The sequence below is a fragment of the Dendrobates tinctorius genome, unplaced genomic scaffold (assembly GCF_039654945.1).
Source record: "Dendrobates tinctorius isolate UK_male_01 unplaced genomic scaffold, ASM3965494v1 ptg000158l, whole genome shotgun sequence".
In the NCBI taxonomy this organism is placed as follows: Eukaryota; Metazoa; Chordata; class Amphibia; order Anura; family Dendrobatidae; genus Dendrobates; species Dendrobates tinctorius.
Genome location: NW_027361825.1, coordinates 33261437 through 33285386, shown reverse-complemented (window position 1 = coordinate 33285386; position 23950 = coordinate 33261437). Strand labels below are relative to the sequence as shown.

General features: G+C 41.8%; 1 protein-coding gene across 1 annotated transcript in view; it reads left to right on the top strand.

The window, feature by feature from the left end:
- Positions 1–2479: 2479 nt before the first annotated feature.
- LOC141052052 (cytochrome P450 2F2-like) overlaps positions 2480–23950 on the top strand; it is a 61304-nt gene continuing 39833 nt past the window's right edge. Inside the window, exons 1-4 of the mRNA XM_073549240.1 lie at positions 2480–2588; positions 8948–9125; positions 19722–19884; positions 22138–22287. Of these exons, the coding sequence (XP_073405341.1) occupies positions 8949–9125; positions 19722–19884; positions 22138–22287 (490 nt within the window). The 5' untranslated portion in view covers positions 2480–2588; position 8948. The remainder of the gene's footprint in view (positions 2589–8947; positions 9126–19721; positions 19885–22137; positions 22288–23950) is intronic.

Genomic DNA, 23950 nt, shown 5'->3' with positions numbered 1-23950 from the left:
ATTGATTTTCAATAAAAAAAAATTATCAAGTACTCTTTTTGCTACCAGATAATTTATTTAGGTAACTTTCTTGTGAATAGTGTTGTTTTTGAAAGATACAAATACCCCAATGTTTTAGGGGTTATAAGATATTAAGGACCTTTTTGTGATTACATATTCATCTATATGGCTTCTGACAGGTCACTGATCCCTCAATGACCTGTCAGCCTATTTCATTGGCTGTGAACTCCTAGGACCTTTCTGACAGCACCGCAAGTGTGAAAACTTTCTCATGCTCACAGTGACGACTGATGGGTTATAGTAGTTTACCTTGAGAAACAGAGCAGCAGTAGCAGACGCTGCTCAGTGTCTCTGCTAGATGTCAGGCAGTAGTGTTGCATCACGCAACCATGTGACCTGCCATTTAGATGTAGCAGACCTAGACCCGTCATGGCACAAATGGATTATCATCTTCTCAGAGGACAGGTGAGGAATACTGTTGTTTGTTATTTTAATTATCTTGCAGGGTACAATGGCATCGCTGGAATGGACAATGCAGTAAGTATGGTTTAATTAAGATTTATTAAATGAGTCTGCATCATTCCTTCAATTAAAGGACTTTATTCTGTGTGTGTGTGTTTTTATACAATATGACTATGTGGTTAGTATTGATGCCTCTCCATTACTAACCTCTAGGTTTGATGTCTCCTGACAATACGAAGGTGACTTCAACACCCCGACTATTACCCCACTTGCCACTGCATCAGGGCAAATTGGAAAAACGAGGCTAAGTGACAAAGTTGGCACATCTTATAGATGCAACTTTTCTGGGGTGGCTGAAAGCGGATGTTTTTAGCTTGGGGGGCAAGTATCCATGGCCCCTTCCTAGGATATTAGTATCACCTTGCAGCTATCTGCCTAGCCTTTGCTAGTTACAATGTATAAGGGGACCCTACGTCATTTTTTGGGGGAGGTCCCCCAACCAGTAAAGGCTAAGTACACAGCTGATATTAATAGCTGATATTAATAGCATGGGAAGCTCCATGGGTATTACCCCCTTCAAGGACTATAAACATCTGCCCATAGCCATTGGCTTTCCCTCTGCTCGTTAAGAAAATTACGTGGTAGTCCACATCATTTTTTTCAGAAAAATAATCTTTTAATAATTAAATACATGTACAGTAAGCTATCTATCTATATATCTATCTCTCTACAAGTGCTTCTCACTAAATTAGAATACCATAAAAAAGTTTATTTCAGTTTTTTAATATAAAAAGTTAAACTAATATTAAATAGAGTAATTACAAACAGAGTGATCTATTTCAAGTGTTTATTTCTGTTTATATTGATGATTATGGCTTACAGGCAATGACAACCCAAATGTCATTATCTATGAACTGGAGGCTTTTTGCCAAGAAGAGTGGGCAGCTTTACCATCTGAGAAAATAAAGAACCTCATCCACAACTACCACAAAAGACGTCAAGGTGTCATAGATGTTAGAGGGGGCAATACACCGTGTATTAAGAAATGGGGTATGTAAACTTTTGATCAGGGTCATTTGGATGTTATGGGTTGTCATTATGATTTAAAAAGAGAAAACACAGTAGATTGACACTAAATGGCTTCACCCAACCACTAACCATGAGTGGAGAAAAGTTTTGGTGTTATCATTGATATTCTTTGAAAAAAGGCCACGAAAGGAAAAATTCTGCCTGAACTTTTGAGCACAACTATATATATATATATATATATATATATGTATATATATATATATCTATGTGTATGTGTTTGTTTTGAAGAACATTTCCTTTGAAAACGATGTGTAAATGACAGAAAATTGCTCTATGAAAAAGCTCAGGTTAAAATCGCATTTCATTCGGATAGCAATTGCACTGCATTCGGATGTAAATCGAATGTTAGTTGCTAAAAGTCAGATTTTACTTCCATGAAAAACGCATGACACTTGCATTACACTTGTCTGACTTTGCAGGAACAAAACTGGACCAATTTTAAAACCACTAGTGTGACTCCAGCCTAAGGCCGGGGTCAGACTTGCTAGTGTGATGTGAGAAACTCGCGTGAGTCTCTCGAATCAATACCGGCACTGCCGCCGGCTCTCCGGACCGGAGTGTGCGGCTGCATAGAAATACATGCAGCTGCACACTCAAGTCCGAGTGCCGGCGGCAGTGTCGGGTATTGATGAGAGAGACTCACGTGAGTTACTCGCATCACACAGGCAAGTCTGACCCCAGCCTCTAAAGCTGAGAGTCTGCACTATAAGGCCTGATAGATTACATATCTGTATCTTGAGTATGTTTTGATAAACAGTTAAAAAGTCAAAACATGTGTCAATGTCCAAATATTTCTGGACCTGACTGCATTTATCATTCTGCTCATATTACAGTATGACAACAGACCTGAAAGAGTCAGTTATGAAATGTTTGCTTTATTATTTTTTTTGCCAATATTTGGCGCCTTGACAGAGCATTTCTGTCTCTCCCCACATACACGTGACTCCAAGGACTGAACATTACTTATAGCTAACTATTGTGTAATCAGAGGTTATTCCAAAAAGAAAGAAGTCGAGATTCACACTCTGCAGTTTAAAGTAAGTGACTTTCAATTCACTTTTGATCATGTCACCATTTTATGCTACTTTTATTGAAAGGTTTTTATATTATGGCAGTTATATTATAGAGTTATTATAGGTTGCATACTCTACTATTACCTGACTGTCGGGAAAAATGGGTTCAGGGTCAAAAAGCAAAGTAGAACTTCTCTGTTTACAATTTTTAGACCGTTTACTCATTATTTTAATCAGATTAATATCACCAGATAGTGCTAATATATCATTGCCATGTACAGCCTATATAACACTACCATGTTACCAAAAATATGCAAAATCATTAACAAAGAATACAGATAATAACTGCTCTACAGATGCCTCAAAATGATGCAATTCACATACAAGCTGAATAAAACCGCTAAACAATGCCAAACAATGCTAGGTGGTTCTGCCTTGGGTATTTGGCCCCCTAGTAAATGATGAGGATCCTAAACACTCTATTTTTTCCTTGATATTTAATTGAAAAATTGTCAATTTCAGGACAGATCCAAAAACAGAGAAGCACAAGCTGCTAGGATTATGTGCTGTGCCACCATACAAGGAATCATCAATCATCTCTACACCAGAGAAAGGATAACTGAACACATTCTCTGTAGTTAAAGCCTTAAGATTTACAAAATGTGTCTTGAAAAATGAACAATTGTCTTTATCAAGATTTTATGTTTAAAAATTAATAGTTGTTTTTTGTTTCTCTTCTTTTTAGAAAAAATTTCCTTGACCTTAAAAATTTTCAAAAAATCTCACAATCTTGCAGTCTTCATTCTCACCACTGAACCAGACAATAGGATATCTGTTTCCGAAAAGATCACATTTGAGCAGCTAGATTATTAATAAATATTGTGCACCTCATAAAGGACAGTTTATCGTCAGGAATTCTGGAACATAACTGATAAACCTTTGTCACAATTTAATTTTTACAGGGGTCAAAAAAAAGAAAAAGGGAATTCATTATACTCCAGGAGAGAGAACATTTTAGAATGTTTCATGTGACACTAGTAGAAGAAAATAAAATGATCGCTTTCTTCCACACCCCTTGAAAAGCAAATATTTCTTCATGGATTTGGCAAAGTTATAATTTGCAAACTGACTCTGTTACCAGAACATGGATCCACTAATATTTGGACATTTTTCTGAGTACTCTGGTTGTCTCCCACTCAGTAAATACAATGCTTAGGTTATCTGGCTTCTGTAGAAACTTAATGTCTGTTCATGAGACGGAGAACCAAAAAGTTATCAAACATAGATGTCAATCAAATATTTGGTGTCCTCAGGTAAACAGAGAGTTTATCTGAGGACACCAAATCTGTCTTTCTATCTCTCTTCTCTCTTCCTCTTTGTCTCTTTTTCTATCTGTCTCTCTATTTTTCTGTCTTCTCTTTTGCTGTCTGTCTGTCTTTGTCTGTCTCTTCTCTTCCCCTCTCTGTCTCTCTCTTTCTCTGTGTATCTCTCTCTTTGTCTTCTCTCACTGTTTCTCCCTGTCTCTTCCTATCTCTCTTTCTTTGTCTCTGTCTTTGTCTCTCTCCTCTCTCCTTCTGTTTCTGTGTGTGTCTCTCTCACTGCGTCTCCCTGTCTCTGCCTATCTCTCTTTCTCTGTCTTTGTTTCTCTCGTCCCTCATTCTCTCTGTGTGTATGTCTCTCTGTCTCTCTCTCTGTGTATCTCTGTCTCTCCCTATCTCTGTCTCTCTCTTACAACAGTCCTGAGAAAAGAGTCAGATATGATATTTCTGTATTATTTCTTTTTGTGAAAAATTGGCAACTTGTCTGAACATTTCTGGATCATCAATTTACTTACTACGGCTGACTGATGTTTTTTTTAAATAAATGGGTGAAATAGGGAAATTGTTTGTGTGATTTTTTTCAAATAAAGATTTTTTTTGTTTGTGTTTATTTCTTTTGACTACTGGATTAGAAATGAGGATGTCTCTCTAGCACTAACCTGTGGGCTTGATGTGAGCGCTAGCTGCTGACATCAACACCACAATCCCTTTATTCCGACTGCCAATGCACCAGGGCAATTGGGAAGAGCTGAGGCCAAGTGCCAGAACTGGTGCATCTAATGGATGTGCCATTTCAGGGGCGGTTGAGGGCCGGTCTTTTTAGGCTGTAAAGGGGACAATATCCATGGACCTTCCCAGCCTATTAATATCATCCCACAGCTGTCTGCTTTGCCTTAGCTGGTTATTAAAAAATAGGGGGGATCTCAAGTCATTTTTTAGGGTCCAGCCATTTTTAAAAGCAGAAAGCTAGGGGCTGATATTAATAGGCTGAGAAGGTCCATGGATATTGGCCACTTTGCAGCATAATAAGACCAGCTGACAGCTATCTGCTTTCCTATGGATAGTTATTAATAATAGGAGGGAACCCAAATTGTTTTTTTAAATTATTTATTTTACACTGTCCCACACTTGAGTAGCGACACCACCCATGATCTGGTGGTTATACAGGCCGGTATTCGAGGGGCGCCGGCCAATCACAGCCATGACAATACTTGCCATGGCTGCAATAATTCCAGAAGTGCCCATAGCTTAAATGCCTGTTGATTGGCTGCATTGCAGCCTTTCAATGAGCTTTATTAAGCATATAAACTGGGAGAAGTCTGTGTTTGGAGTTCAGCACTGGACATTAGGTGTCAAGTATGTACCACGAACCTTACAGTTCAGGTTCCTTCATAATGAAAATGAACGATACACTCCCCAGAAATTAGCCCATTCTTCGGGCACTGCATTTGAGACCAAGAAGTATGGCTGAGCACTAAGCTACCCTACCCTGGCGTGTAAATATTTGTTGACCTCCTGACAGGTTCTGTGAGCACATTTAACATTAGGTATATGACACAAGTTATTGTCCCTCTACTTTCCCAGGAGACTTAATATCTTGTTGCCTTTCCTGTACTGTCTTATCTTAACCCATCAGTAATAAAACCTAGTTTTGACTTTTCCGGACTTTGTCGTGTCCCAAAATTAAGATTCTGAAACTATATGTTGGAATAATGCATATTTATCTGTATGTATTGCAACAACTACTACTGTACTGTTTTATATATTGTGCATATTGTGAGATTGTTAACAAAGTTCAGTGACAAAAAAAAAACAGACAGGATGCCCCCTCCTTCTCTTCCCTTCTTGTTGTTGTAATGGTCCCATGCTGCAAGCCACAGCAGATACCAGACTGATCACATTTCATGCTGTAAGCTGTTCAACCTGGATATGAATAAATCTACATTCTGTGTTGCTGACTCTGGATGTTACGCTGATTAATCCGCTGCTAACAGGTTATGGGCCCAGAGTCCTAGAGTCCCAGATCCCCAGAGCACAGAGAAAAGAAAAGAAAGGAAGACAGCAAAGATGGCCACCAGCAGCTGCAACTCCATGAAGTTTACAGTACCAAGTCTCACTAACCAGAATTATCAATCCTGGAAATTCAAAGTGAAAATGCTGCTAAGAGAAGGTACGTGGAAATGCACACAGGAGCCTAAACCTGACCCAGTATCACAGGAGTGGATAGAGATGGATCAGAAAGCACAAAGTACCATATCACTCAGTATAGATGATGATCAGATTGTGCATGTGTGTAAAAGTGAAACTGCAAGAGAAATGTGGGAGCAGCTGCAAAAGGTGCATGAGAGGATAAATTTAAGCAATAAACTTTATCTCATGAGAAAATTGTACCAGTCTAAACTACAGAATGGCCAGGATATGCAGGACTACATAACAAGCATTCTAGAGATTGTAGAATGCCTGAGAGGCATTGGGGAAGATTTGAAGGACTTTCATGTAGCCGCATTACTGCTTAGTGGTCTTCCAGAAAACTATGACATGCTTGTAACCGCACTAGATGCGCGCCCAGATGATGAGCTTACATTGGAGTATGTCAGAGGGAAGCTCATAGATGAATATAAGCGGAAAGCGGAAGGTGTAAACAGCAGGACATGCGATGCAGAATCTGCTTTACAGACACAAAATCTAAATGATAACAGAAAGTACCTAAAAGAAACACGTGAATGTTTTGTTTGCAAGAAATCAGGACATTTGAAAGCCAACTGCAGAGTCTGGAAAGCTAGAATGAATCAGCTGAAAAAGCAAAGCAGTCTTCAAAGGGTTAAAAGTGCTGTGTCTGCAGAAAATGATTCTGTGAATACTGAAACTGCATTTACTGTCAGTGTAAATACATCAAAGCATGCATGGTGTATAGACTCTGGAGCAACTAGTCACATGACTAATAACAGGGACTTCTTTTCTAAGCTTAACCAAAGTAAGTCAGAGAAAGTGATTATGGCTAATGGTCAGTACATGACTTCACAAGGTTTAGGAGATGGTTATGTTGATTGTCAAATCTCACCAACACAAAGCAAGAAGATCCCAGTAAAAGATGTGCTCTATGTGCCTAGTCTTGAGAGTAATTTACTATCTGTGAAGAAACTCACAAAACAAGGAAATGAAGTTACATTTAAGCATGATAGCTGCATCATCTCAAAAGAGGGCCACACACTAGCAGAAGGAAAATTCACAAATGAACTTTACCAGCTTAAATGCAAAGAGTGTGTGTACACTGCTCAGGAAGAAAGGCACAATAACTGCATTCATGTATGGCATAGGCGCCTAGCACACAGAGACCCAGAAGCAATAAGGAAGTTAGTTCAAAAGCAACTAGCTGAGGACATTACAATTGATCTATGTAACCAGATAATGAAATGTACTAGCTGCATCAAAGGGAAAATGTCTAGAAAAGCTTTTCCTAAGAGAAGTGTTACAAGAACAGAACAGACAATAGATTTAATACATACAGATGTCTGTGGTCCTATGAGCACTCAGACTCCTGGGAAGAAGAGATATTTTCTCACATTTATTGATGATCATTCAAGATATACAGTTGTCCATCTGCTTCACAGCAAGAAAGAAGTTCCAGAGAAACTTGAAGTATATCTAGCTGAGGTATATAATAAATTTGGGAGAATGCCAAAGATTCTACGTGCAGATAATGGGACTGAATACACAAGTAATGAGACACAGAGCATTTTAAAGAAAAATGGAATCCTATTTCAGACCACTGTACCGTACAATCCTGAGCAAAATGGTGTCGCGGAAAGAAGGAACCGAACACTCTGTGAAAGTGGAAGAAGTATGTTGTTTGATGCAAATCTGCCCACAGCATATTGGGGTGAAGCAATCATGACAGCTTGCTATCTTCAGAACAGACTACCAGGTAAAGCTACAGAGAAAACTCCGTTTGAGCAATGGAACAGCAGAAAGCCAAAACTACATCATATAAGAATATTCGGAAGTAAAGCACTTGTACATGTTCCCAAAGAAAGGCGAACTAAGTGGGAATCTCATGCTAAGGAAGGGATCCTGGTAGGCTACAGTGAAACCCAGAAAGGTTATAGGATTCTACACCCAGAAACAAACAAGGTCACAATAAGTAGAGATGTAGTGATTGATGAGAACTTTGTGTCCCCCAAGTTTTGTGACATCACGCCAGTAGTCCAGCTGAAGTCACAATTACAAGACAATAACTAGGAGGATGTAGAGGTCTGGCTGGATTCTTCAACCACTGAAGGAACAACAGAAAAATCAGGTGAATCTGAAATCAGGAGATCGTCAAGATCAAACAGAGGCGTATCAGCTAAACGTCTATCCTACATAGTCAAGACACCACCTGAATCAGAGCCGCAGTCATGGGATGAAATGCAAGAACTACCTGTCCATGAAAGAACAAAGTGGATCAATGCTGCTAATGAGGAAATCAAATCGCTTCATCAACTTCAAACTTGGAAACTCACCAAGCTGCCACAGGGCAAAAAGGCAATCAAGTGCAAGTGGGTCTTCAAAACCAAATATGACTCTGAAGGTAAAGTTCACAGATTTAAAGCAAGCCAGGTTCCAAGAATTGAGAACCACACTGGGACTAAGAGGATAAGTAGTTGTTGAGTGGGGGTGTTGGAATAATGCATATTGATCTGTATCTATTGCAACAACTACTACTGTATTGTTTGATATATTGTGAGATTGTTAACAAAGTTCAGTGACAAAAAAAACCCAGACAGGATGCCCCCTCCTTCTCTTCCCTTCTTGCTGTTGTAAGGGTCCCATGCTGCAAGCCACAGCAGATACCAGACTGATCACATTTCATGCTGTAAGCTGTTCTACCTGGATATGAATAAATCTACATTCTGTGTTGCTGACTCTGGATGTTACGCTGATTAATCCGCTGCTAGCACTATACAGTTAAAGGTCAATGAAAGTGATTCAAATATTTTTATATGGCTGACGTTTCGGATGATTTGGTGCCAACTTGGGTTGGTAAGCATATTAAACACTCTACATATGAATTTCTGTCCACAGGATGGATTTCTACTCACTGGTTACTGTCCTCTTGGTGATTCTCTTAACCAGCATGTTGTTTAACTATACAAAGCTACTGTTAGAGAAGTCAAAGTTGCCACCAGGACCAACTCCTCTTCCCATCATCGGCACTCTTCACCTAATGAACCTTGATGATGTTGTGAAGTCCCTCCTGAAGGTGAGCAAAGCCAGAAAGAAAGTGCTGGATAAATAAGAATGAAGGCAGCACTTATGATCAAATTTAAGTCATATGCATGCGATACTGTGCTGTGTTATATTATATGCTGTGTTCAACACTGCTGTGTACCGCGAGACAAGTACAATATTGCTAGATAACTTCACATTGCTACAGTTATGTTAGCACTGAAATGTGTGGGGGTTATGACTGATGTGAGATTGTAAATTTGTCAACAATTGTAGCATACACTGCATGAGTTAAAGGGAATGTGTCTGATGCTACATGCTGCCCTAAAAGTGGACAACATGTATCAGGACTTGGTGGTATGGTCACAGCCATGTACACTTTACTTTCAAAGTCTACAGCGTTTCAGAGTGAAGTACACTTTTAATAGTTGGCAGCTTCCCCCCCCCGACAGTAACTGAGAAGCCTCTGCCTGCTTGCGCGTATTGGCAGAGGGTTGTCAGTCAGTGTAAGCTGCCGGGGACACACTTGTACAACTAGTTACCTGTCCGACTCGTAAAAGTATGTTTTACTCTGAAACACCAAAGTAAACATACATGGCTGTGATCATTCAGCCAGTGGGTGATACATGCTGCCCATGGTTTGAGCAGCATGTATCACCTGTCAGGTTCCCTTTAATGATATGAATAAATGTACCATATTTTTCGCCTTATAAGACACACTCCCCCCCCCCCCCAAATTTGGGGGTAAAATGGGGGTGTGTCTTATAATGCGGATCTACCTTACCAGACACGGTGAATCAGAGATGCAGGGCCATAGCTGGAGGAGGCAAGAGTGAAGCGCTGCTACAGGCCACAGGCTGGGATGAGGGGGTGTCCGAATGTGCGACACACCGCTGTGGGTGTCCGGTGCTCCGGGGGCTCTGTCGACATTTTGTCAAAGGCCAGAGCCCCCTCAGTTCCATGGTTTCCTATGCAGTGGACTCAGGGAAAATGGCTGCCAGGGGCGGCACATGTGCAGATGGAGATCTCGGCACCAAGATATTGGGAGATGGGAGCCCCCGCAGCAGCACCGGACACCCGCAGCGGCATGCTGCACATCTGAACACCCCCTTGTCCCAGCCTGCAGCAACGCTCAACTCTTGCCTCCTCCAGAGTCGACGCTGGGACCCCGCTTCACCGCAGCCACCACCCCCAGTAAGCAATTAGATGCATGGACTATAAGAAGCACCACTATTTTATTAATAAAAAGTATTTTTTTCTATTTTTCTCCTAAAAATTTTGGGTGCATTTTATAATCCGGAGCGTCTTATAATCCGCAAAATACGGTAAGTCACTTATGGGAAACAAGTCCTGGCTTGATAATACCCAGTCAGCAATCGAGAATAAACATAAAACATAACTTTTAATAATGAGTGTAAAAGCTACCAAAGATAGTAGTGCAAGTAAACACTAAATCAGAAACCACAAAAAATAAAGGAAGTAACTGTGTTAATCTTTATAACAGATTGCTACCAATATGTGCATGTGGCTATTCCAAGTCCAAATTCTTGAGGGATTGGACCAGAAAAACTTGGACTAAATCAATACAAAAGACCAAGTAAAATATGAACAGTTTCCTTATCAGAGGAACTAAAAGCCTCTACCCTGTAAAGGTTATCAAGGAATATGCCTATTCATGTATATAGCAAAGACATATAAACCATCAACAAAAGAAAAGGAATGATCTCACCACATGAAGATGGAGGATGTCCAGGATCAGATGTCCCATCAGAGTCATATCAGGTCAGGAAGAAGGGAAATTCACCCTATACAAGCCCTGTTAGAACTACAACTGACACCCATGACTCCCGCCCTAACAAGGGCAGTCCACATCTAATCCCTGTAAACCAGAAGCCCTACAAAGTCCCTGTGCATCCCGACGCGTTTCGTCAATAAATGACTCTTCAGGGGACATATTAGCACAAACTGGGCATCATCACAGAGTATACAGGCTGCCTCCCAGGATAAAAATGGAGTGAGGCAGACTAATGAGAAGGGCGCTTAAATAAACTGCCAATCAACTAGAACACATCCACCTGAGATGACTTGGAACGCACGCCGTCCACCATTGGTCCCTGTGGGACGCAGGCACATGATGAGTGTATCAGTGGAAAACGCCCACCCTCCAAACCATGCAATAGTGCATAAACGCTGGCGTATCCTGCGGCAAGCGCCACCCTATTTCCGGTTGCGTCATACTGCCCAAAAGCAAAATGGCCGCCACACTTCCGGTCATGCGCACTCGTCGGTGCCAGCAAACAAGATGGCCGCCACACTTCCGGTCATGCGCACTCATGTTAAAGCAGCGCCAACTGAAAGGAAGTAAAGCAAGCGACAAAGGTCGCAAAATGCTGCTGGAAGGCAATATCGTCATGCGCGCTTAACACAGTCAATAAGCTTGATATTATAAGCGAATAGACAGATCATAAATCTCCAAAGGCCTCAAACACCAGAATAATTACAGAAAATAGAGGCACAAAGAGAAAATTACCAGAATCAAAATAAAGCAAGATGGAAAATGACAAAAATTCAAACTCAGAATAAAAGGTAGCAAAAACAAGTAAAAAAGAGGGTATTTTGCAGTATATACAAAAGAAATATAAAACACATATATCAACCCTAGATATAGCAGCCAAAATTGAGTAGATCATTAAGCCCTCTTGGGGTCATAGTATTCAAACAGAAGATCCATTTAGTCTCTTTTTGTAGAATGATGCAATCCCAATTACCACCTCTTGGTGGTTTTTTTACCCTTTCAATCCCCACAAATTGAATAGAATTGACATTCCCTCCTTGGCACAGATTGATATGACGTGAAATAGGGGTATCTCTCTTGTGGATAATATCTCCAATGTGTTCCCCAATTCGACGTTTGAATTCTCTAATGGTTTTACCCACATATTCTATGCCACATAAACAGGTGGCCTTATAAATGACTCCCTTGCTGCTACAGTTAATGAATTCCCTAATTTGATATACAGTGGGGAAAAAAAGTATTTAGTCAGTCAGCAATAGTGCAAGTTCCACCACTTAAAAAGATGAGAGGCGTCTGTAATTTACATCATAGGTAGACCTCAACTATGGGAGACAAACTGAGAAAAAAAAATCCAGAAAATCACATTGTCTGTTTTTTTTTTCATTTTATTTGCATATTATGGTGGAAAATAAGTATTTGGTCAGAAACAAAATTTCATATCATTACTTTGTGATATATCCTTTGTTGGCAATGACAGAGGTCAAACGTTTTCTGTAAGTCTTCACAAGGTTGCCACACACTGTTGTTGGTATGTTGGCCCATTCCTCCATGCAGATCTCCTCTAGAGCAGTGATGTTTTTGGCTTTTCGCTTGGCAACACGGACTTTCAACTCCCTCCAAAGGTTTTCTATAGGGTTGAGATCTGGAGACTGGCTAGGCCACTCCAGGACCTTGAAATGCTTCTTACGAAGCCACTCCTTCGTTGCCCTGGCGGTGTGCTTTGGATCATTGTCATGTTGAAAGACCCAGCCACGTTTCATCTTCAATGCCCTTGCTGATGGAAGGAGGTTTGCACTCAAAATCTCACGATACATGGCCCCATTCATTCTTTCATGTACCCGGATCAGTCGTCCTGGCCCCTTTGCAGAGAAACAGCCCCAAAGCATGATGTTTCCACCACCATGCTTTACAGTAGGTATGGTGTTTGATGGATGCAACTCAGTATTCTTTTTCCTCCAAACACGACAAGTTGTGTTTCTACCAAACAGTTCCAGTTTGGTTTCATCAGACCATAGGACATTCTCCCAAAACTCCTCTGGATCATCCAAATGCTCTCTAGCAAACTTCAGACGGGCCCGGACATGTACAGGCTTAAGCAGTGGGACACGTCTGGCACTGCAGGATCTGAGTCCATGGTGGCGTAGTGTGTTACTTATGGTAGGCCTTGTTACATTGGTTCCAGCTCTCTGCAGTTCATTCACTAGGTCCCCCCGCATGGTTCTGGGATTTTTGCTCACCGTTCTTGTGATCATTCTGACCCCACGGGGTGGGATTTTGCGTGGAGCACCAGATCGAGGGAGATTATCAGTGGTCTTGTATGTCTTCCATTTTCTAATTATTGCTCCCACAGTTGATTTCTTCACTCCAAGCTGGTTGGCTATTGCAGATTCAGTCTTCCCAGCCTGGTGCAGGGCTACAATTTTGTTTCTGGTATCCTTTGACAGCTCTTTGGTCTTCACCATAGTGGAGTTTGGAGTCAGACTGTTTAAGGGTGTGCACAGGTGTCTTTTTATACTGATAACAAGTTTAAACAGGTGCCATTACTACAGGTAATGAGTGGAGGAAAGAGGAGACTCTTAAAGAAGAAGTTACAGGTCTGTGAGAGCCAGAAATCTTGATTGCTTGTTTCTGACCAAATACTTATTTTCCACCATAATATGCAAATAAAATGAAAAAAAAACAGACAATGTGATTTTCTGGATTTTTTTTTCTCAGTTTGTCTCCCATAGTTGAGGTCTACCTATGATGTAAATTACAGACGCCTCTGATCTTTTTAAGTGGTGGAACTTGCACTATTGCTGACTGACTAAATACTTTTTTTCCCCACTGTATCTGTCCTGTAACATTACTGGTAAAAGCAGCACCAGGAGAAATATGGGAACAAGCAACGCAGTGGCCGCATCTGAAGCAACCATTCACATTAGAGGGCAACCAAGTGGTACGGGAAGGTCTGGTGAAATGACTGTTGACAAGCCGATCCCTTAAGGAACGGCCTTTCTTATATGTGATTAAAGGTCGTGTCGAGAGTACTCCTCCAACATCCTTATCCATCAATAACACAGGCCAATGTTTGGCCAGAATAGCACGTACATCACTTGCTCCATTGTCAAAAGTGGTAATCAACCTCATTTCACCTTTATTTTCAACTCTGGGTCTGGGTCTAAGGAGTTCCATTCTACTTTTACTCTTAGCATGTTTATAGGCATGTTTCAAAACATCAAGAGGATAACCCCTGTCCAAAAATCTGTCTCTAAGTTCTCTCGCCTGTCTCTCAAAAGATTCATCAGTAGAGCAATTTCTACGTATCCTGAGGTATTGACCCTTAGGTACTCCATGTTTAAGATGTATAGGGTGGCTACTATCCCACCTCAACAAAGAATTAGTAGCCGTGGGTTTCCTGTAGGTACAGGTGGTAATAGTACCATCATTTTTCCTCTCAATCAATATATCAAGGAAGGACAATGAAAACGGGTCAATCACCGAAGTGAAAAATAAACCACAATCATTATGATTCAAAGTGTCTACAAAAATAGAAAAACTATCCTTAGAACCCTTCCACAAAATCAGGATGTCATCAATATATCGGACCCACAGCTCAATTCAATTGGGGAACACATTGGAGATATTATCCACAATAGAGATACCCCTATTTCACGTCATATCAATCTGTGCCAAGGAGGGAATGTCAATTCTATTCAATTTGTGGGGATTGAAAGGGTAAAAAAACCACCAAGAGGTGGTAATTGGGATCGCATCATTCTACAAAAAGAGACTAAATGGATCTTCTGTTTGAATACTATGACCCCAAGAGGGCTTAATGATCTACTCAATTTTGGCTGCTATATCTAGGGTTGATATATGTGTTTTATATTTCTTTTGTATATACTGCAAAATACCCTCTTTTTTACTTGTTTTTGCTACCTTTTATTCTGAGTTTGAATTTTTGTCATTTTCCATCTTGCTTTATTTTGATTCTGGTAATTTTCTCTTTGTGCCTCTATTTTCTGTAATTATTCTGGTGTTTGAGGCCTTTGGAGATTTATGATCTGTCTATTCGCTTATAATATCAAGCTTATTGACTGTGTTAAGCGCGCATGACGATATTGCCTTCCAGCAGCATTTTGCGACCTTTGTCGCTTGCTTTACTTCCTTTCAGTTGGCGCTGCTTTAACATGAGTGCGCATGACCGGAAGTGTGGCGGCCATCTTGTTTGCTGGCACCGACGAGTGCGCATGACCGGAAGTGTGGCGGCCACTTTGCTTTTGGGCAGTATGACGCAACCGGAAATAGGGCGGCGCTTGCCGCAGGATACGCCGGCGTTTATGCACTATTGCATGGTTTGGAGGGTGGGCGTTTTCCATTGATACATTCATCATGTGCCTGCGTCCCACAGGGACCAATGGTGGACGGCGTGCGTTCCAAGTCATCTCAGGTGGATGTGTTCTAGTTGATTGGCAGTTTATTTAAGCGCCCTTCTCATTAGTCTGCCTCACTCCATTTTTATCCTGGGAGGCAGCCTGTATACTCTGTGATGATGCCCAGTTTGTGCTAATATGTCCCCTGAAGAGTCATTTATTGACGAAACGCGTCGGGATGCACAGGGACTTTGTAGGGCTTCTGGTTTACAGGGATTAGATGTGGACTGCCCTTGTTAGGGCGGGAGTCATGGGTGTCAGTTGTAGTTCTAACAGGGCTTGTATAGGGTGAATTTCCCTTCTTCCTGACCTGATATGACTCTGATGGGACATCTGATCCTGGACATCCTCCATCTTCATGTGGTGAGATCATTCCTTTTCTTTTGTTGATGGTTTATATGTCTTTGCTATATACATGAATAGGCATATTCCTTGATAACCTTTACAGGGTAGAGGCTTTTAGTTCCTCTGATAAGGAAACTGTTCATATTTTACTTGGTCTTTTGTATTGATTTAGTCCAAGTTTTTCTGGTCCAATCCCTCAAGAATTTGGACTTGGAATAGCCACATGCACATATTGGTAGTAATCTGTTATAAAGATTAACACAGTTACTTCCTTTATTTTTTGTGGTTTCTGATTTAGTGTTTACTTGCACTACTATCTTTGGTAGCTTTTACACTCATTATTAAAAGTTATGTTTTATGTTTATTCTCGATTGCTGACTTGGTATTCTGTATTGTGAGAATACGTGGGTATTTAACTCACTCTTTTGCTGATATTTCTTGATAATACCCAGCAGGATGCCACTGGTGGTGAAGAAGTGTATAGTGCTGTGTCCTTTAAGAGTTAATATACTAAGTAGCTGGTCAGAAGACTTGGCCGGGGACCAACTTAAAAACTTATTCCCATGAAACTAGAAATTTGCATTAACTAAATGTTTTTTTTGTCTTGACCAATATCGCTGTTGCTGCTCTAGGCCACTAGCATTTTTTTCTTATCTTATCTTCTTTTTTAGTCTCTGAAATATCATAGTTATTGCACAGCAAGCTGAAAAAAAGAGAATGAACTGCACCTCCAAAAATCATACATCAATCTAATGCCACTAGGCAAAAATATACCGTACATACAGTAACTGGATATGAGGTTCTTAGTTTAACATTCTGATCAGCCCACTGCCACATCACCGCAAACCTCTCAGAGGGTCCTAACTTTTATTTCCTTAGGGCAGAGACACACTGGCGAATTTTTCGTCCGAGAATCGGATCGTAAAACTTGCCCTGGCCGGCACCTCTCCTGACCTGAGCATGACAGCGTGATGGATTACTATGCAGCTGTCAAGTTCAGGTCAGGAGACGTGCCGGCCAGGGCAAGGTTTACGATCCGATTCTCGGATGAAAAATTCGCCAGTGTGTCTCTGCCCTTAAAGGAACAGCATTGTGCAGTAATCACTGCTGCAGCGACAGTGCACCACACCACAAGCACAAATTCACAGCAACAATGGCTGCCACTCAACACCAACACTAAGTGAAAGAAGTATTGAAACTCACCTTCCTCAAGCTCTCAAATGAAAGCAAATATTGGCTGGACCCTTTTTGCAGTCTTCTGCTATTTAGAATCACCTGTGCCAAATGGGAGGATTCCACAAACAAAATTAAAGGACAGATCATGCAATAAGCTAAAAAAAGAGAATGGACACCTTTTTTCGGCAGTCCAGGCATTTGCATTGCCATCCCCTCTTGTTTTCATTTTACTTAGACCCACCCTCCTCCCATTTGATCCAGGTGTTTTTAAGTAAGCAGGAGACTGCAAGAGAGACTGAGTCCACAGTCTGAGAATATGTGGAAGGTGGGGTTTATAAATCTATTCACCTGGTGTTTGGTGCTCTGTGGCAGCCATTGCTGCTGCATTGGTGTCGCCTGGAGTTATGAGGGCTCAGTGTTGCAGCATGGATGCTATGAGGTACCAGGATGCCCGTCCTACTAGTGCACTGTGATGGTGGTATGCACTGTGTTATATTTGTTTACATTTCATACTAAAATGTCCTAATTTTGGATGTGCATTTCTCATTTTACATGTACCCGTATATACTTGTGTATAAGCCGAGATTTTCAGCCCATTTTTTTGGGCTGAAAGTCCCCCTCTTGGCTTATACGTGAGTCATATATTGGGGGGTGGGCGGGGGAGTGGAAGCGGGTGGTCAGAGACCATATTCACTTGCCACCTGGCATGTCTCTGCAGCCCCTGCTTCTCCCTCTGCCTTAAGTTTCCTGTGTTCAGCGGTCACATTGTACCGCTCATTAAATCATGAATATGTGCATATTTATGAGTTTAATGAGTGGTACCACGTGACCAGCTGAATGCAGGAAGCAGACGACAGAGGGAGAAGCAGGGGCTGCCGCTACAGAGAAGACCATGCGCCAGGAGGGGGTGAGTATGACGGGGGCAGAGTAATATTTATCTGTCCCCGTTTAATCGTCGTGCACCCCTGTGTCTCCGGGTCCTCCTGCTGTGACTGCAGAGGGCGCGATGACGTAGTCAGTGTGCACCCTCTGCTGAACGTCACTGCAGAGACCCTGGAGACACAGCGGTGGACGGCGATGGATAGGGGACCGGTAAATATCGCCAGTGCCGGGGGCTCAGGACACCAGCACCTGGCCCCCAGTGACGGAGAGGTGAGTATGTCATATTTTTTTATTGCAGCAGCAGCATATGGGCGGTATTTATGGAGCATCTTATGGAGCAGCATTAACCCTTGTGCAGCAGCATATTATGGGGGGGTATTTATGGAGCATCTTATGGGGCAGCATTAACCCTTGTGCAGCATATGGGGGTATTTATGGAGCATCTTATGGGGCAGCATTAACCCTTGTGCAGCAGCATATGGGGGGTATTTATGGGGCAGCATTAACCCTTGTGCAGCAGCATATGGGGGGTATTTATGGAGCATCTTACGGGCAGCATTAACCCTTGTGCAGCAGCATATTATGGGGGGTATTTAAGGAGCATCTTATAGGGCAGCATTAACCCTTGTGCAGCAGCATATGGGGGTATTTATGGAGCATCTTCTTAGTTCAGCATTAACCCTTGTGCAGCAGCATATGGGGGGTATTTATGGGGCAACATTAACCCTTGTGCAGCAGCATATGGGGGGTATTTATGGAGCATCTTATTGGTCCAGCATTAACCCTTGTGCAGCAGCATATGGGGGGTATTTATGGAGCATCTTATGGAGCAGCATTAACCCTTGTGCAGCAGCATATTATGGGGGGGTATTTATGGAGCATCTTATGGGGCAGCATTAACCCTTGTGCAGCATATGGGGGTATTTATGGAGCATCTTATGGGGCAGCATTAACCCTTGTGCAGCAGCATATGGGGGGTATTTATGGGGCAGCATTAACCCTTGTGCAGCAGCATATGGGGGGTATTTATGGAGCATCTTACGGGCAGCATTAACCCTTGTGCAGCAGCATATTATGGGGGGTATTTAAGGAGCATCTTATAGGGCAGCATTAACCCTTGTGCAGCAGCATATGGGGGGTATTTATGGAGCATCTTATGGGGCAGCATTAACCCTTGTGCAGCAGCATATGGGGGTATTTATGGAGCATCTTCTTAGTTCAGCATTAACCCTTGTGCAGCAGCATATGGGGGGTATTTATGGGGCAGCATTAACCCTTGTGCAGCAGCATATGGGGGGTATTTATGGAGCATATTCTTGGTCCAGCATTAACCCTTGTGCAGCAGCATATGGGGGGTATTTATGGGGCAGCATTAACCCTTGTGCAGCAGCATATGGGGGGTATTTATGGAGCATCTTACGGGCAGCATTAACCCTTGTGCAGCAGCATATTATGGGGGGTATTTATGGAGCATCTTATGGGGCAGCATTAACCCTTGTGCAGCAGCATATGGGGGTATTTATGGAGCATCTTCTTGGGCCAGCATTAACCCTTGTGCAGCAGCATATGGGGGTTTTTTATCTATGCAGCATCTTTTTGGACCACCATTTAACCCTAGGCTTATACGCGAGTCAATAAGTTTTCCCAGTTTTTTGCGACAAAATTAGGGGGGTCGGCTTATACACGGGTCGGCTTATACACCGGTATATATGGTACTTTTTTGTTTTCCACTGGTTTTCCACTTTATATGCTTGACTGGTAATCCATACATATTTATAGTTTTGCCCATTACAATTTCTCTCTTCCCCATGAAACTGTGAAAGCTTGATGTATTGTTTTTCTTTTCAACCTTTAACATGTATCCCTTGAGGATAAGATGCTTTCCCACTGTTCAAGTACTGCTCCTTAAGAACCATTGACCTACTCAATAGAACTGTTTTCGGCCACCTATGAAACATTATAAAAGTATAGTTTCAGATTGTAACTTCTCATGTTGAATGTCTCTGTTTTCTCATAGTTGTCGAAAAAATACGGTGACATATTTACAGTATATGAAGGGACCCGACCAGTTATCATTCTTTGTAGTTATAAAGCCCTCAAAGAAACTTTCATTGACAAAGCAGAAGAGTTCAGTGGTCGAGCCTATTACGCTTCATTCTATGATTTTACCAAAGGAGATGGTGAGTATTTAGTCACGGGAAGTTTACTCTTCTATGATCTCCGTGTATTATTCATTGGCTTTTAATTCACATTTGTTGGCTGTTTGGCTACTTTTATTCTTATTGTGGTTCCAGGAGAATAAAATTGGAATATTGATGGATCTAGACCAATAATCTACATTTGGAGGGGTGGCCTAATTTGAACAATATCACCGAGAAGCTATTACCATATAGTCCTACTCAGTTCCATGGTAACATCACAACAGGGGAAATTTGTTTTTCCCAATTCTAAAATGAATTAATAAGCTCTTCATGTAATTCAAATACTTAATGTGTCTGCTTGTAACGGTTGCACAGGTCAAGATGTGACTCTGCAACCTCAGACATCAGTGAAACGGGTCCTTTTTGGGTGCATATGTTAAGGTTTGATTCCGGCATGCTTCACTCAAGCCACTGTAGGGATTTGTACTCACTCAGTTGCTCTTGAGGTAGGCACAGGAGACGGTTTTCATGCCAAGTCCCAGGCAAGTTTATTAAATTCCACAAACCGCCGTGATTCAAAACAAAACAGAGCCTTTTCTAGCAAAAAGTGAAAGCAAACCGAAAACAAATAGTCCATATCGTATTGCCGGTCTGCCCACTCAGGTCAGTGACTTTAGCAACACACACTGAGGGTGAACATGAACTGCACGTAAATAGTCCATATAGGACTGCGCTTCCACCCACTCAGGTCAGTGTCTTAGCAACACACACTGGAGGTCTCCACACCTCCAGCCACAGCCACTGAATTAGTGGCTCGGCCTCTATTTTATCTGCCAAACCAAGCCCTGTGGTGGGGATATGTGAGCAGTCATTCCCACCCATCTCTTATGACCTCTCATAAAACGTGACCCTGGAATGGCTAAATAACTCGCTCAGCACTCTCAGAACTTCCGAGCTCACATCACCGCAGCTAATAGCCACGATGACACATATCTCCCCTCAAGGACTCGTCCAGCAGCCATTTTACACCACATACTATAAGATGGTACAGGAACCTCCAGCTTATGCAGTAGACAAGGAAGATCTCTGTCTATTTTATATAAATAAAACAGTCTTTACTGAGATAACATATACACAGTTGGTAGCAGGTACAAATCTTAGTATCAAAATCTTCATCTGTTTTGCACAGAGGCACAGGCATATCAGCTGCAAGTAGCAACATGGACTTTTCAAATACATGGAATTTGGGCTTCCCATCTCCATATTAACTTCTTTATTGTGGTATATTCCAAATTCTGTAGTAGTACCTGTGTCCCTTTCTGGTTCGCCTAGTTTTATTACTTTGCTTCCAGGACCAGCTTACACAGTACCTCTTCTGGCTACCTTGGGCCCCTTAACCCACAGAACTATTTCTGGCTTAGGCAGTACTCACTACAGTTGCCTCCTTCCTGTAAGACTCACTTTTGAGTGCTAAGGCTTTTCTGGCTTGATTTCTGCCACTTGATCTTCTAGTTAGTTACTTAAAAACTTGCTAGCCCAGCAATCTTCCTTTAACACACATCTTAGTAATGGGGCCTATATCTTCCTCATCTTAGAACTATTCACTCACCCTGACTCGCTGTAGCCAGAAAGTAACCTTGCTTTACTCCCAGACACTAATCCCATCTGCAAGGCTGGCTGACTGTTCACTGTTCCTTTGCTAGCTTTCTAATCCACTTTAGCTCTAATGGGGGATATTACATGAAATTCAGTATAAAACAGTCTTTAACAATAATATGATTTATAACAGCACGTAAGTCTTCAGGGAAGGTTTCAGACAACGTCTCATTCCTTTACACAATCCCCATCTTTAATGATTGCCATCCTCGACAATCCAGGATCTGTAAAATATAAAAGCGAGCATGGCAACATATTTCTGCAACGTTCTTGTTGTCTTTCCTTCTTTGGTTCATGGAAAGGCATGACACATGTAATAATCACTCCTTTACATGCCAAAGCAAGAGACAATCAGGCCAATAAATGGGTTGTTACCAAGGCAAACTCTCTCGAAGGTTCCAAGTAAATAACTAAGATCACATATTTTTATGTATGAGACAAAGCTAATAAGCATCAAATTTGCCTACTGTATCTTACCAAGCCCAGAGTTTGCGTAAATCACACAGAACGTAAAATAATTGAAAATTTGACGATGCTGCAGTTTATTTTGCTACTGCAATGCAATTCTTGAGTATTGAGCTGTAAGAGCCCATAATGACTTTCATTTGGAATTAACTATTTTATTATATTGAACAGATCTTGCTTTCAGTAATGGAGAAAAATGGAAGGAGTTCAAACGTTTTTCCCTGCTAACGCTCGGTAATTTTGGAGTTGGAAAACAAAGCTTTGAGGAGAGGATACGAGAGGAGGCTATGTATCTGACTGGTGTGCTGAGAAAGGCTAATGGTAAGGTTTAATATTATCAATAGAGTTGAGCGACTTTTGATTTTTTAGGGTTGAGTTTCGTTTCGTGAAACCCGACTTTTCCAAAAGTCGGGTCGAGCAAGATCGGCCGACTATAGGGAAAAGTCGGGGTCGTCCCGAAACACGAAACCCAATGTAAGTCAATGGGGAATAAAAGTCGGCAGTGAGAGGAGGACTCTCTATATTTTTGAATGTGATCAAACAGCAAATATATTTAACTGTTTGAAAGCTAGACAAAACTAGAAGGTGCAGGTCTGTAAGAACGGAACATGTCCTCGACTTATTCTTACAGAGTGACACACAGATAGCTTCACTGTGGCTGTGATAACAGCCATTACACAGTACTGTGTGAGGAGTGTACACCGCTGTATGGTGTGAAAAAATGCACGCTCAGTACCTCACCAGGACAAAAAAAAAATTGGGATTGCTTTTAAAAAAGCAGTTTGCAGAGCAGTGGGTAAACAGCAATGCAGCCGTCAGGAAGCCTTAGAAGGCAGCCTAACAACCAACACCACTGATCCGGCAAAATATAGCCTCCCCTTTCACTGAACACACAGTGACTGGTGTGTTGTACAGGCAAAATCGCTAGCAGCAGAAGCAGTTTTTGGTGTCTTCTTACCTGCCTAACGCTCTCCCTGCAGCATCTCTCCCTATTCTGAGATCAGCATGAGGAACATGGCGGTCGGCGTGCACGCCCTTTTATACCCCCTGTGACGCCCACCAAAGCAAGCCAATCACTTGCATGCCCTTCTGAAAGATGGTGGTGACCCCTGCCTATGTCATCACGTTGCCCACAGTGTCCGTGGATCCTGATTGGCTGAAAAAGAGCGCAAAACAAACTTTTGAAACGCGACTTTGGCGCATAAGTCGCCGACCTCGTGGCCGACCTCATCCTAGGGTCGGGTTTCGTTTCATGAAACCCGACTTTGCCAAAAGTCGGCGACTTTTGAAATTTTTCGACCCGTTTCGCTCAACTCTAATTATCAACATACTTTATATAATTGATTTCACCTTTCATTTTTGTATTTTCAATATATGATTGCAGAATAGAATCATGGGTAAGCCTGTTTTTCAATTGTGCCTGCTTTTGACACCACCCCCTTTTGATTTACTGCCATGCAGTTTACAAATACAGTACCTACATTAAAGGGTATGTGCACACGTTGCAGATTGCTGTGTGGATTTTTCCTCGCGGAATCTGCATATTTTGGCAGAATCCGCAGGTCAAAATCCGCGCGTTTTTCTTGCGGATTTCCTGCGGATTTATTTAGGTTTTTGTGCGGATTTCGCCTGCATTTTTACACCTGCGGATTCCTAGAGTGGAATGGGTGTAAAAGCGCTGCGGAATCCACACAAAGAATTGACATGCTGCTGAAAATAAACCGCTGCGTTTCCGCGCGGATTTTTCCGCAGCATGTGCACAGTGTTTTTTTTTTCCATTGGATAACATTGTACTGTAAATCACTAGGAAATCTGCAGCGGATCCGCAGTGGCAAATCCGCAATGTGTGCACATACCCAAACAGCGTCCATGTGTGCAGACTGCATAGCAAAATGCCCAATAATAAAACCATTCATTGGTGAACTACCCCCTCATACAGTTGCTTAAACATCAATGTTACAGTGCCACCACCAACACCATACAA